This window comes from Anoplopoma fimbria, chromosome 24, assembly GCF_027596085.1.
Source record: "Anoplopoma fimbria isolate UVic2021 breed Golden Eagle Sablefish chromosome 24, Afim_UVic_2022, whole genome shotgun sequence".
NCBI classification, from domain to species: Eukaryota; Metazoa; Chordata; class Actinopteri; order Perciformes; family Anoplopomatidae; genus Anoplopoma; species Anoplopoma fimbria.
In genome coordinates this window covers 15,625,034-15,640,202 of record NC_072472.1, presented here as the reverse complement: position 1 = coordinate 15,640,202, position 15,169 = coordinate 15,625,034, and the positions used below count along the sequence as shown (strand labels likewise).

Sequence of the window (15,169 nt, the reverse complement as noted above, 5' to 3'; positions counted from 1 at the left end):
CCTTTTGAAGGTATGCAGAATATGTTTGCAATTTGTAAAGACTGTGAAGTGGCTAATGAATGGGAGAGATGATGTAGTTAACAAAGAAATGGCTTTGAGCATAAGGCGAGAAGTCGGAGGAGAAGGATGACAAGGATGGGAAAAGAAGAAAAAGGTGTATTTAATATGAGGAGAGGAGAGTAGGGCGGAAAAGTAAAAAAATGAGGGGGAAGCAGGGGGAGGTCAACAGAAGGAGAGGCAGATGCTTGTGCCGCGGATGCCTGTGTGCGAATAATTATCCTGATGAGATTCACCGAGAGCGGCACGAAACGCAGAGGATTTGGGGAATACCTCACGACACAGAAAAAAAGGGACAAAGGATGATTAAGTTTTATATAAACATTTTGTACTATAGTGTGTGTTTATGGTATGTGGGTTAGGCACCTACTGTTCCTCCTTCATCTGTCTCGTGTTCTCTCCCTCCTCGTCATACATGGCGTGAGAAAGAGGAGCCTCCCTCTCATCTTTAAAGATGCATGAAGCAGCAGCTACAGAGAGTCAGGCGGAGACTGTATAGGAGATAAAGAAAGGAGAAGCACCATCGACTCTATAAAAAACACATAAGGCTCCTTATAAACTCTCAACCATTACGTTTCTGTCTGCTGAGAGAAAAAAAAAAGATTATGCACTTAAACGAAAATAAAATCATTTTTTGTGTCCCTCTTCCCTGATTAGATTTAGAGGCCAGCCCAGTATGTGTCAGTGATAGCATTCTGTTGCTAGTGTTACTGATATTAGGACCACTGTGTGCATCCTAATATCAGTAGCATCAGTACTATCAGTTCTGCCCAGCACAGCTGGATGGCAGCACATCAAAAACCGAATCAACACCAGTCTCTTTCTCCATGCACTGGTGAAAGAGCTTGATCTGTGTCTCTCTACAATCCACTGCTTTTCCTGAGATTAAAGGACCACACCTGTCTGGTTTTATACACACAGTCACAAACCAATTCCATACGTCACTCTGAAATTCACACATTACAAATAAAAAAAGAGTTTACCATCATCCTCTTGGTTTAGCGTGTTTTAGCATGCTAACATTTGCTGATTAGCACTAAAGTACCGTTGCTGGAATAGCCATAGCATTGGACAGATTTTGACCTTAGGATGGTGCTAAATGAAACATTGAGGGATCATAAAAGATTTTGCAAATCCGCCTGAGGGGGATATTTATGTTTTATTTTATGGCAATCCATGCAACAGTTGGTGAGAAATGTCACCCAAGATTATAGGAGAAGTCCGGGGATCACTAAAGTTAACAGAATACACATTAGATACATGAATATGTCGGGAAATTGTTGTAATAATCCAGCAAGTAGATGTTGAGCTATTGCAAATACATTTCCACTATATTTTAGTGGAAATGTATTTGCAATAGCTCAACATCTATTTTTAAGTATTAATATGCTGGGGTTTTTTTTATTCATTGAGTTGATTTCATTTTACATGTATTTCAGAAGCAGACAGGCACTCTGATGATCCATGAATTGGAAATCAACTGTGGCCAAATTATAAAAATGTTTCCTACATAGGATGTCACTTCTTATCATTGTCTATATTCTTTCAATGTGTGGAATTGCTTCTTGTTGTCCTCTAATGTCTGATAAAAGTCCTAATAATTATACTTTTATATAACTGACTAATCCTTTGTAATTATAGTTTTTGATTAGTAATATTATCCAGTACTGTGCTATACTATGAAGAAAAAGAATTGGAGGATTATGGAGAAATGAACATTTTGGAGAGCAGTTATTCTCTCTGTTCCCTCTCTTCTGCCGGATGCTGCTGATTTGTAGGTCATGTGTGAGTTTTAGAAATAAACTGAGAGGGTGAATGAGAGAAGGACTTTTACCCTCTAGTGGTGAGCCTGGGGAAAGGACTGTCAAATGCATTTAGTGAAAAAATATGAATGTCCAATTATCCCTGTTCAGTTGTGCATGGAGGCAGTGACCCAGTTGGAAATAAGTTTTAGATTTCCAAAATTTCATATTTTATTCACAAGCAAGTCTGATACAGTTACGTGAGAATGAGAGGCTTATGCTGTGCAAGTATGTCACAGTTTGTTTTTTAGAGTACACAACCACCCAGTCTAATGTCACTCTTCCAACCTGCAACTCCTTCAGAATAAAAAGGAGCAGACTGAATCTGATGCAGCCGCACATAATGTAGTACAAAGATGTAAGCGATGTAGAAATTGTACCTTCCTGTGAACAGCAATTCATTAAAGATCTCTAAAAGTCTTTTTAACATACTTTTAAAATGTTCACCAACCATGATTTTCAAATATTGATGTCCTCTCCGTACAGTAACTTGTGCATAAATGATAAAAAATATATACTTGGATTAAACTCGTAAATAATCCTGTAAACGGTCTCTCTCTTATTGCGTGTATATTTACAGTACTTATTCTTCAGTATTATTAATTGATCTTCATAAACTGCCACCTATAGGTCAAAAAGGTAAACCGAAAACTCACACTAATAACCATCCAGGTAATTAGGAAAATAAGCCATTTTGTCTTCTAAAACAAACCCATACAATATCACACTTCAAATAGGGTAAATAATGTCAAATATGCCGATATTCACAGGTCAAAAGTCAAATAATAAGATTGAAGGGTGCAATGGACCAATATTCAAAATGTAATGAATGCAGATATTTTTAGCATCCCTAAAATAAACCCTGACTGAAAAATTAATTGCAGGTATTTATTCTGTAAAATATATTTAAAAAATGTATAGTAGTAAACAATACATGCAAATGCTGCTAAATTAATATTGTAAAATCTGTTGCATTGGGTATTTTCTTGTATAATCATCTTGTAGGTAGAGTCTAACCACAGTAAACACGCACACAGTAAGGAACATACTGCAGCAGACACACATGGTGGAAGTCAGAGGGAAAATCTAGTTGGTCGAAATTCAGGTTTTCATTTCCAGTGCTTATTAGCATAAATTAATACATCGCAGTGTTATCCCTGACAGTCGAGCATCAACAACAATGCTCATCAACTGTGCCGAGTATTTTTTTTTCACACATAGACACAAACACATGCAAGCAAACCAACACAATCACACTTTTACACACACATGCACACAATGACATATGTTTAGAAAATTGTCAACGGGCTCAATATTTCACAGTTTTGACTGTCCATATTCCAACACAAAAACTGTGACAGTGTATTTGGGAAACACTGTCCCTGAGCAGAAAAAAAAATGGATCGAGCTCTGTGTGTTCTGTTTATCAGTGTTACATTTTTCTCCACTAAAAAAAAAAGGAAATTCCTCAGCCTGTGAGAAAGCATGTGGGTGTGAAAGCAAAAAAGAGAAACGATATAGATAGGGAGAGAATAGGGAATAGAAAGAGACAAAGAGGGGGGAGACAGGGAGGGAATATGTGTTATTTAAAATGAAGATGATACATGGGATAGTTTTCCATTGCACCTCAGCAGGCTCTCTAGAGATGGGAGAGACTTAACATTTCAGTCTCATATGCAGTACAGACACACACACACACACACACACACACACACACACACACACACACACACACACACACACACACACACACATATGCTCGTATGAAAGCTTTATTTGGCTCATGAGAGACTGATATGAAGGTTTTCTCTTGAGGTTGAAGAGAATGGAAATACAGTTCAGTCTTGAGCTGCACAATGATCAGGGGAACATTAGTCTACTGCAAATAACACCACACACTTATCAGCGGCTTGGTAAAGTGTGTGTGTGCTTGTGATTACATTTTACAACTGCAAACTCATTTCAACGTGGGAGCTTCTCAGCACATGCTTTTGGTGTTTATACTGGTGTGTATGTGTGTGCAGCGCTACAGATTTAAAATTCATAGAAATCACCAAACCATTCTGTACCCATTTGCTTATTTACGCCATCTATACATAAAACATGACTGACCCGCTCTTTCATTTCTTCCCATTTCCCACATTCAATCTAAATTCCAACCAAAAGGGTGACATTCACAAAGATCTCACAGTGTAAATAGAGATTTGAAACCATATTATATTTACCCAACCGACAAGAGCGGACATCCCCCTGATTTTACCATGTGTATTTTGAGCTGATGCCTCAGTTGCATCCAAGTATTTGTCTCATTTTATATGCCCATCCACTAATTGACAACCTTTTACAAATATCATGTATGTGTATTATGCACTACACGTTCAAAAGATTGTAGACACATACTTTTGGTCTGAGCTGTTTTCATGGCTCTAACCTGCCCATTAGTTCCAATTTAGGGAAATCTAGCTAAATGCCAGAGCACACAGTGATATTTTGTGATATTTTAACTGTGGCAGCAGTTCCAACATGACAAAACACCTGTGCACAAAGCAAGATCAGGACAGAAATGAGTCTTAGAGTTTGGTGTGAAAGAACGTAGCCCTGATTTTAACCCCATCCAACATATTGGAGATGAACTGGAGAAACCGAAATCAGAACAGACCAGGGTCCAAAATCTGGTAGAAAGTCTCCCTAGAAGAGTGGACGCTCCTCTATCAGGACGTCGATGCCCATAGTTTAGGAGTGAATACTCAACAATCACATATGGAGATACAGGCAAGATGACAGGTGTCCATATACTTTTTTTAATTTAGTGTACATTTTTTAAGAGTCAAAATGGAAATATTAGTGTCCTTATATTACATTATAAACACACAGCTTCATTGCAAAACAGCAACATGAATCGAAACATGATATCTATTCCCTCCAGGGTTGCCAGTTTGGCCTCCTCACGACCTGGATCCGGATAGGTGGAGGTTACCACGTCTCTCTCAGTCTTGAGGATCGCCTGAAGGTAAACATAAAATAATATGTGGTCTCAATTTGTTTAGAAATTAGAATCGTTTAACCTCATTCACAGTCTCGACGTTCACACGTGTGTTTCTCTTGGACTGGAGGCTGAAACACCTTGAAATATCTCGCTTACATAAGCAGACATTGATGTTACCTCAAAGTTTTGAGCGGCAAAAACAGAAGAAATAAACGTTAAATTGAACTATTAGTTTCACACACGTGTCTTTAAAAGGTGCAACTGTTCATAACTGCCGTCGAAAAAGTCAGCCAACCGGTATAGTTGGAACGTTGCCGCTAGCTAACGGCTAACTGTCGCATTGAATGACGTCACCTTTGCTAAATGCTACAACTAGCCTACCCAACGTTAAATAACGGTACACTAGTATTGGGCTAGTAACAGCTTATTCTATTAATGATATATCTGTCTAGATAAGTCTAGTGGATAATTTGGTCTAAAGACAATAATGGCAGAAATACTGAGAAAAACAATAACTTAGTGCCTATCTCAGTTATGAAGTCCAATATACCATCATTAAAAAAATATTTTCCCACCTGTCCAAATCTCTAAAAAGGCTATATATTAATGATACAAAACAGACAAAAGCAAGAAATCGTCATGAATAAGCCCAAGGCTAGTCACATGTTTCATTAAATAGCATTACTTTTAACACTTATAAGAACAACTACTACAATTGTTTTAATTTGGTAGAAATTCCCATAACTGTGAATCTGCAGAAAAATAACTTGGTGAATATCATCACATAAATCAGCATTCACGTTTATTAAAAAATGTACATAAACAGAAAAGCTTGTATAACCCAGTTTAGTTCACCCAGTTTGTGTATGGAATCAGTTTGGTCCAAAAACTATCAAATTATTTGCCAATTGTGGATTTTAGAGTGGTTTAAAAATGATCTATTTCAGATTTTAAAGAATTGTTACATGTTTCTCTGTTGCACTATGGAAATGCATCATGTAATTTATGTCTGTAAAAAATATTAGGTGTGCAGATTATTTTAAGTATTCTAGTGATTGTGTTACACTGGTAAAAAAGGCCTTTTTGACACAGTTTAAAGCTGCAACCCTCACAATGACTTAAAATATTTTCTTTCTACAGGCTTTATGAAAATCATGGCGGATCAGGAAGCATTTAAGTTCAGTCCAAGAAGGGGTGCTGCTAGTTTTCAGTCTCTGCCAGACTTTGACCCAAGCTTGCAAATTCGCCGTCCTCGGGTACAGCTGACAGATGACGTGTCCGTTTATAGTGGTGCTACTGGACTGAGGTAATGAAAAAGTTGGCAGTGTTGTATTGTGATTACAGTAATACTAGAGAAGGCAAGCTTTATTTATTGCACATTTCATACAAAGCGGGAAACCAAATGTGTTTTACATGACGATTAAGATGAAAAATAAGAGATGGAACAAGAAAAGAAAGGAGGAAGAGAGAGAAAAAAAATATATATACAATAATAATATTACAATACTAATAACGAAGTAATAATGATAATTGTAAAAAATGACAATATCTAATCACATCAAGCATACAGGAATACTTACATATGGGTTATATATTTGTCTAAGAGATGGAACAACATTTTTTTCCTTTTCTGTCAACTACAAAATTGGCAACCAAAACACTCCCTTGAATTACAGATCAAAATATCCCCCAGATCTTTCATAGTTTTTCTGCTGAAAATTTTAAATGTAAATGAGGCAGTGTGATCTCATTTGTGAGTCCTTAGGCTATTCCTTCCAGTTCTGCTTACTACTTACTACATGCAGGTAAGAGAAAATGGTTTATGAGGCAATGGTGAGCCTTGTAATGATGCTTTCCTCTTGAACCTCAACCTCCTTCCGACCCAGCCAGAATGTGTTCAGAATTGTAAGTGCTATTGATTGAAAATATATTAGCAGGCATATTTAATTTGACATATTATATGACTGTTTAGCTAGCATTGTGATATTTTGTGGTGAGCAAATGTTCGTTTCCAATCATAAAGACATTTTGAAGGATTAGCTGCTTAATTTAATGTTAAATCTTTTCACTGTTTTTGTTACCATTTTAGGAAAGATCTACCTGCTTCCAGAGACCATGAGCTCCTACTTTCCGAAGGAGTTGACGGACCCAGAATTGAGAGGGCTTTCATCCCAAAACTCAAAGATAAACCTGATTTTGGAGACACTCTATTGGGAAATGAGGTAGTTAAAGGAAAGAGTCAATGTCAGGGTGACAAGAGACAATAAGCTGTCACACTCAGCCTCCAGTAGTCAATTTTCTGGTGGGAAAACGTTATATGCAACCTTTATATGCAATTCTTTGCTGTCATGTGGAATGTGTCCTTCACAGACAACCTGAAATGATGTGGGAATAAATTACGGTATTCAGCCATGTTTGAAAATCCGACATGAAAATGAAATCTCAATATCTGTGATAGTTAACAGCAGATTACTTGACTGGCAAATAGAGCAGTGCTTGACAGTTGATATCACTATCCAGCTAACTGGAGGGGCTCAAAACCATCTGCAGTCACTTTGTTATCTAAACTATGAACAGCAGGAATACATTCTCGATGTTAATCTCACATTTAGATGGCTCGTCTTGTCTGTTTACATGTGCTGACGATGTCTTGACAACTATATGCTTGGGAAATAGACAAGTAGTTTCAAGGTGGATGAAAGGAGAAAACCACAGTCTGGATTTTTTACCAGAATGATTTTGTTTTTTCTCAGGATGAAGCCTCTGATGAGGACCATGATGCCCTGTCTCTCCATGGTTTGTCGCCCGCTGCAAGCATACTTTCGGAGGAAGAGCTCACCCTGGACCAGATCAAGGACCTCAAGAATCCAGACAAGAGCACAAAGACTGAAGGTGGGGTAGTAGTAGTAGTCACACTGTGTGATGTTAGCATTCATTATTTAATCATAATCTGGCTCCCTGTTTTAGCTAACATCCAAGTTATTGTCTCTGGTGATAGTGAGGCCTACAGGGCACTGAATAACTGCTTCTCCCTCAAAGCCACATTAAAGCTAGGAAGCATCTTGTCCTCTGGACTATTGGCTTTACGGTCACTCTGAGCACCCAGTGGTCACTTATTTTGGTCAAGACTCTTCTAAGTCCTGAAGTCAGGACAGCAGAGTCATTACACATCTTCTAACATAGACAGAAAATAATCTTTTCAGACCTAGACACCTTATGCCCCCCTTAGTCATTTCTAAAAAGAAAGAAAAAAAGCTTTTGTGGTCCAGTGGAGTTTGAAAAGCACTTATTGTAAGATCCTTTGTACAAAAGTGTCTTCAACAAGGTTTACAATTACAGTCTCTGTAACTACATTTTTAGTAAGTATGTCTACTTCATTCATAATGCCCTGGACCAGACCCACTGCTGGAAGCATAAGGAAATGATGAAAAAAAAAAAATGTGAAAAATACAATTCTGTTGTTGCATTTATGGTAGTATATCTGTTTGTACTGAAGTATACAATATATATTGTAGCACTGCAAAGCAAAAGCCTATAATACATCACCTTTTTTTAAAATTTTGTACCACTTCAGTGCCAATTTACAGAGTAAAGCCTTAGCGATAGAAGTAAGTAACTGTCAATCAACTACCCAGCACACTGAGTGCAGTAGTGTCTTATAAACATGTTCAAGACGAGCACTTCTTCTTATCGCTTGCATCAAAAAGGGTTTTCAGAACAGCACTAACATGGTGATGTCCAAAATACATTCTATCTATCTACGTAGTGGCCTTTTGGTTGTATTTTTGTCTTCTAGTTTGGAGATCTGACTGGCACAAGAATCACATGGCAGCAATAAGTAGTGAGAAGTTTGACAGCCTCCTGAAAATGTGTCCTGATTTCTATGGCTGCAAGAGCCACATGGCAGCATTTGTCTTGATAAGAGGTAAGCACCTTAGGCATGTTAGTGTAATACATTGTTGATTTTTATTATATAAGTAGATTCATTTTTTACTTTTTAATGTCTGTCTGCTCTGCCTATGTTAGAACACTGATATTACTGCCTAATGTAAGATTTGATGTATAAAATTTCCACCCACGTAGAAGAATATAGACTGGTATTTTGTGTAACTGATGTGAAACTGGAAGTTTATATTGGTTTCAGATTATTTTCTTTTAGGAGAACACAGGACAGGTTAGATTTACAGAGCAGAGATATGTATGCTTTGACCCAATTATTTTTATATATATATATATATATATATATATATATAAAAAAAGTTGGACTTTAAAAGATAGACATTGACTTTAGGACTTTAGGATAACTTACAGTATTGTAGATGAGACATTCTGTTGGTGTTGTTATCTACTAACAGAATGTTAGATGCTTCCCAGTGCCAACCACGATTTTGACATTTTGATGCCGGAGAGCTGTTATTTTTTCTTTTCTTTATTCAACGCCTGATCCTCTTTGACCTATGAGTCCTTTCTGAGGCATTCCACTCTCGCTTGCTTCTTTTTAATATTCAATCAAGGCTTTTAATATGTATTGGTAAACATGTGTCATCGCTTTTTCACAAATACCCTACACACATCATTTTCCTACAGAAGTGCTGGATACAGCAGATATTCCATGTGAGCACTACAAGGTGGTGGCTTTGGGAGCTGGCCGTTCATGCTGCAGCAAGTGGCTTTGCTACAATGGAACCATGGTCCATGACTGCCATGCCATCATCATCGCCAGACGGGCTCTCAAAAGGTACAAAACAGCTAATATGACTTCTAACAAGGGCCCTTATTTACAAAATATTAATCTTAAATACTAATAAAATGTATAGATATTGCTTTTTTCCCCATTAATATTCAGAATGAAGTCATGATGTTACTTTTCCTCTCTTGTTAGAGCAGGCCGCCTGGATCAGCACATTCTCTGTCTTGTGCCATTAATGGTGCTTCTGATGCATTGAAAGTGCCGGTGTGAGAATTTCTTTATCTGGCTTGTGTTCAGGTTTCTGTACAAACAGCTTCTGCTCTTCTTTGATGCTGATCCAAAGGCCAAGGAGAACTGTGTTTTTGAGAGTAGTGCCGACAGCCACCACCTTCAGCTGAAACCCAAAACCAGTCTGCATCTCTACACCAATCAGTGTCCTGAAGGAGCAGCGAAGAACTTCTACTTCAAGTACTGCTATTCCCTCTTTTTGCTTTGTTGATAGCGATATGTTGAAGAGTATTTGTGAGATGCCACGGGACGATAGAAATACACATCCTACACATGTGTGAAACACGTTATTATTATTAGCCTTTGCATCATTTTCCTTAAGATACTAATTTGTTCTTTTCTTTTTAGGGGCCCTGTGAATGATATCTGGACCGCTATGAAGCTGCAGTGTCATGCCAAGGGCCTGCTGGTCCCTGTAGCCTACCTTGACCCGAGTGTGTGGGGCGCCAAAGTCTGCTGCATGTCTGGTAGTGACAAGTTGTGCCGCTGGACTGTCACTGGGCTGCAGGGAGCCTTACTGAGCCACTTCATCCAGCCACTCTACATCACCAGCATGGTGCAAGGTAAAGAGCCTCAAAGGTGCTAAATTCAGAGCATATCTAGTTTCTCCACACTGCTCTCAACATGGCGATGGCTGAACTAGCGGCTCCCAGCCAACAATGCTAACAGTGTTTACCTGAGCAGGGACCGGAGGAAGAGAGCCTTCAAAGCAATTATTAGATATTTTGGAAAATGCGCTTATTTTATTTTATTTTGCAAGAGTTATATAAGAAGGTTCTCGGATGTTAAATGTGAAGTAACAGCCAGCAGCTTTCTGCTCACAGCTTAGGATTCTTTTTTACATGTGATATAAAAGAGGTGTTAGTGAGCTTTAGATGTGCTGGTAGACATTTTATTACCTTTGGACAAAGCCAGGGTCACTGTCCCCCGCACATTCAAAGCACACATTCACATTATTCAAAGCAAATTGTCTGCTGCTTTATTACATTACATTACAGTCATTTAGCTTTTATCCAAAGCGACTTACAATCAGTAGTATATTACATATCATTCACCCATTCACACACTGATGACAGGGCTACCATGCAAGGTGCCACCTGCCCATCAGACTCTAACTACCGATGGCAAGCCTTCGGGAGCAACTTGGGGTTAAGTGTCTTGCCCAAGGACACATCGACTGCCGAAGCCGGGTATCGAACCACCGATCCTCTGATTGGAGAACTACCTGCTCTCCACTACGCCACAGCCGCCCTTTATGTTTAGCACGCAGACATGAGAGTAGAATCAATAAAGGAAAGGAAATACAAATATTTAAGTTAAATTCTAAATTTAATTTTAAACTTTAATTCCAGGTGAAGGTCACCATAAAGTTAGCTTAAGTTGGTGTTTTGTTAACACAGTAAAGCCTGTTATTTAACATCCAGGTGGTATATTTCCAATGCTGTCATAGAGTAAGTGAGATGTTTTTGAAGCTGTACTAGCTGAAATGGAAATAGTCCTATTAAAGGATTTATTTTCGGTATGTTATATTACGTGGAATAATTCAATTTCACCTGTTTGTAAATTCCTGAAAGATTTAAGGGCAAACACTGAGATTTAATTGTTGTTTGTTTAGGAGGCCAGAAGCTCTTAAATGAGGAAGTGTCCGATATCACCAACATGCGACTAGGGGATGGATGGGAAGACTTTCTGCCGCCATCCTACAAAAAACACAACATCTTCTTTCTCTGTGGCGACTACGTGGGGCCTGTTGTGACCTCCCATGATGATCTCAGCCTCAACTGGTGCCTCGGAGACAAGGATGTTGAAGTTCTGGACAGTGGCAAGGGCTTCGTTATTGATGGGTAGGATGCAAACACATGTACAATAAATCAATCTCTAGCGCATTGTCTTTTTGCAAACTGCATGATGTTCAAATTTCACAAATTTTAAGATGTGAAGAAAACAGTAACTTGTCCCTGCCTGATAAATGTGGGAACTGTATGACGTCCAGTACTGGTCTTGCAGAGAGTCTAGACCTGAGTAAAGCTTACCGCATTTACACTCCTGCAGCCAGTTCCAGGGATGGAGTAGAACTGCTGGCAGTGCTTGATGTAGTGTGCTTGTTTGACAGTCTCAGCGACGCCCGGGGCTCCTGCCATCTCTGGGTTTTAGAGCCTCAGACAATTGCTGATGTCCAGTAGCTAGAGTGTGACACAGACGTGGCTCTCACTGGAGGCGGTGTTGTCCTTGAGCGGAGATTACAGACAAAAATAGATTTGAGATCCTGCTTGGCGCTCGCAGTGTTCAGTTTCCGTCCTGCAGCCTGAACTATTAGTTTTGTGGGCGACACCGTGTTTTAAAGTGTCTGCAGGCTCTGCAGGACGTTCCACTCAATAACCTAGAAATAGGCAATGAAAAAAGAGGCACCTTGAAAAAGAAGAGAATAAATTTAAGGGGCAAGAATACAGGGCATAAAGTGTGTGTGGGGGGGGAGAGAAATTGAAAGGATGCTAAAAAATATTATAGAGTGAAAACCAAAGGAGAAGCTCTTTCTGTCATTGAGACTTATTTAATTTAGTGATTTAAAAGTAGCATGCCTATTATTCCTAGCTTCTTTTAGCTATGGTTTTAATGACTTAAGCAATTAATTGTTTCTTAAAAGCCTTGACTTGCACCCAAATCTCTTGAATTCTACGTAGAAGCATACATTATATGTGGACTGTATGTAGTGTAATGAGGACTTTAATGGGCTGTAGACGTTGTAGAGTAGTCATGGAGCACTAATGATTTAACATCTGTCACCCTTAACAGCAATCTCTCAATGCTATCGTGCTCAATATCACCCCAAATTGTGTCTTTATTGACAACACTGGGATCTCACTACTACTCCAGGGTTTCCCTCAGGAAAATACTGCCTGTAGGAAACCCTACCTTCCCTCAGCCAGACCACACAAACACATTTTTGCTTTAACAGAACAGAAGAATTGTCTTGCCAAACATTTTTTTTTGTATTCAGCCCAGCTGAACCACTGAAGCACAGACAGCATCCTCCAAAATAGTGTTGGAGCTTGACAATGTGAAGAGCAAGACACTAAACGCAGTGCACGAACACACATTTTACATTTACACGTTTTTGGGGTTACGAGTGGATACTTGAAGGGTCACCTGCCGACCCTCGGTGCTGCTAATTAACTGGCCAGCTCCTTTATGACTCATTGGTGAGGGAGTGCGTGTTACACATCCTACAGAGCACGAAGGCTTGACTCGCTTGTAGCACAGATAATAACCACAACAGCTTTTTGGATGTATATGTATCATATATTGCAACTGGATACAAAATACCGTAAAATCATGTTTGTATCTCAAGTAAGACTGCTGTAAATTAAACAACATGGGATGTAAATAGTGCAGGATTCAAGAATCTCTAAAAACAGGCTTTGTTATTTGTTATGAGGTTGGATAATTTATAATCCATGTATGACAGACAATTGATGCAAGTAAAGGGAAATATTCATTGGACTTTCTTATTTCGCAGCTCTCCATCTGTGAGTGGGCCTGGCTTCTCCAGCAGACTTTGCAAGAGAGCTCTCTACAGTTATTTCCTCCGAGTTGCACAGCTGGGTGGGCATAGCTATCTGCTGGATCTCCCCACCTACCACAGCGTCAAGGTGTGTGTCAGCTGTAGATGATCACATGAATGCTCAGTGCTCGACGAGAGAACTGCTGCACTGTAAAACTATCAAGTGTGGTTATGGTGAATGTGAATGAAGTGTGCTTTTTTTAAAAAATATATATCTGCGTCATTGCAGTTATTAGACAAATGTGATGTATGAAGTTGTAAATGGTTTGTTTTATAGGTGGAAGCTTTCGTGTACCAGGCAGTCAAAGAGCTGGTCAAGCAACGGTTTCTGAGCAACCATGCAGGTCCCTGGAATCCAAAAAAGCTGGTGGACTGCTTTAGCATTTGAATGTAACTCTCGGTAACTTCACATGTAGAAGTTTAAGTTCCTCTTGAGATTTACTTTCCTTCCATTTACTCTGTACTTCATTTATTACCTTTCAACAGTTAGTCTAGTTTTGTTTATGTATAATATTGCTCTTTTCAGTTTGTGTAGGTGTTTGAGAAAAATAAACGAGACCCTACTGTTATGCACCACAGTGAAGGAGTCAGTTTCAATGGGTTGTGGGTGGAAAAACATGGTTTGTACGCTAACGTTTTGTTCTTCCTGTCAAGTAGAATTGAGCTGCATTATCACCCATTTTCACAATATTAGGCAAGTATTTGTGTTGATGTGCCAACAAAATAATTCAACCAATCAGGAGCTGAATAACCAAAGATATGGTTTGAAGTTTTAACTTCCCTGATGTCAGCTCTCGTTTTTTTAAGGTAATGAATCATGTTCCAATATTAAATAGTATCTCAGTATAATTGAATCAGATTTAACTCTGGCACACTAGGTGAGAGTTCTCCCCATGCCATTGCTGGTGTAAAATGTAAAAGTTATAAGAAATTAAGTCAAATTAAATGATATATATATAAATATATATATATATATATATATATATATATATATATATATTATATTGTCTCAAATGTATTTTATTTTCCCTTTATTTACGTCCTATTTGATCATTTCACAGTACACGGAATAAGCAGGGTTTTACACATATTGCTTAGAGTGGCAGTTTTTTTGTTTTAACTTATCATTATAAAGTAAATCTTAATTGCACAGTGTAATGGCTATGGAAAAATTACACCATCAGTATTTTGACTTGTTCCCTATAAGCCTGGCTTTCACTTTGCGGTTCTGTCTGCCACCGGGTAAGATCTCCCGGGAAAATTAAGGCTTAATTTACCATACAAAGACGTCCGATTGTCTTTGTGACAGTGGCGCCAACAACAATATCAACTTGGAACGGCTATGGAGTGGGAGGAACTGTTGATACTTTAATACACGGATTTATTAGTTAAACTGTAACTGTTGCCAGCCTCTCGGTTTGCTTTACATTTTGCAGGTGTTAAGGTCATACAGTCAATACAAAAACACCAGCAAAAGATATCTTCATAAATAATATCTGTCAAACTTTATGGAGAGATATTCATGCCGAATGGAATCCAGTTATATTTCTAGGATGCTACCGATCAACTCCAATCACTGCCAGTAAAAACATGTTGACTGTTTTAGCCCATCACATGTTTATCACAACAAAGGTGTCAGAATTTACATGAACAATCCAGCAGTCACATTCAACGATGGTGTGGTAATCCTCTCATTATCTCATTGAAGTGATTAAGGAATGACTGTATAATAATTTCCTAGTTTAACCTGAAGTACACATTTTCAGTCACAAATCGAGGTGAAA

General features: G+C 38.5%; 1 protein-coding gene across 1 annotated transcript; it reads left to right on the top strand.

The window, feature by feature from the left end:
- The first annotated feature begins 4,472 nt into the window (after positions 1–4,472).
- On the top strand, positions 4,473–13,957 carry adad2 (adenosine deaminase domain containing 2). The gene is made up of 12 exons (XM_054626486.1): positions 4,473–4,643; positions 4,786–4,869; positions 5,986–6,151; positions 6,935–7,067; positions 7,599–7,737; positions 8,642–8,770; positions 9,433–9,583; positions 9,833–10,003; positions 10,172–10,386; positions 11,439–11,667; positions 13,341–13,473; positions 13,663–13,957. Exons 3-12 carry the CDS (start codon positions 5,991–5,993, stop codon positions 13,771–13,773), a joined length of 1,572 nt encoding a protein of 523 aa, XP_054482461.1. The 5' UTR covers positions 4,473–4,643; positions 4,786–4,869; positions 5,986–5,990; the 3' UTR covers positions 13,774–13,957.
- The last annotated feature ends 1,212 nt before the right edge of the window (positions 13,958–15,169 follow it).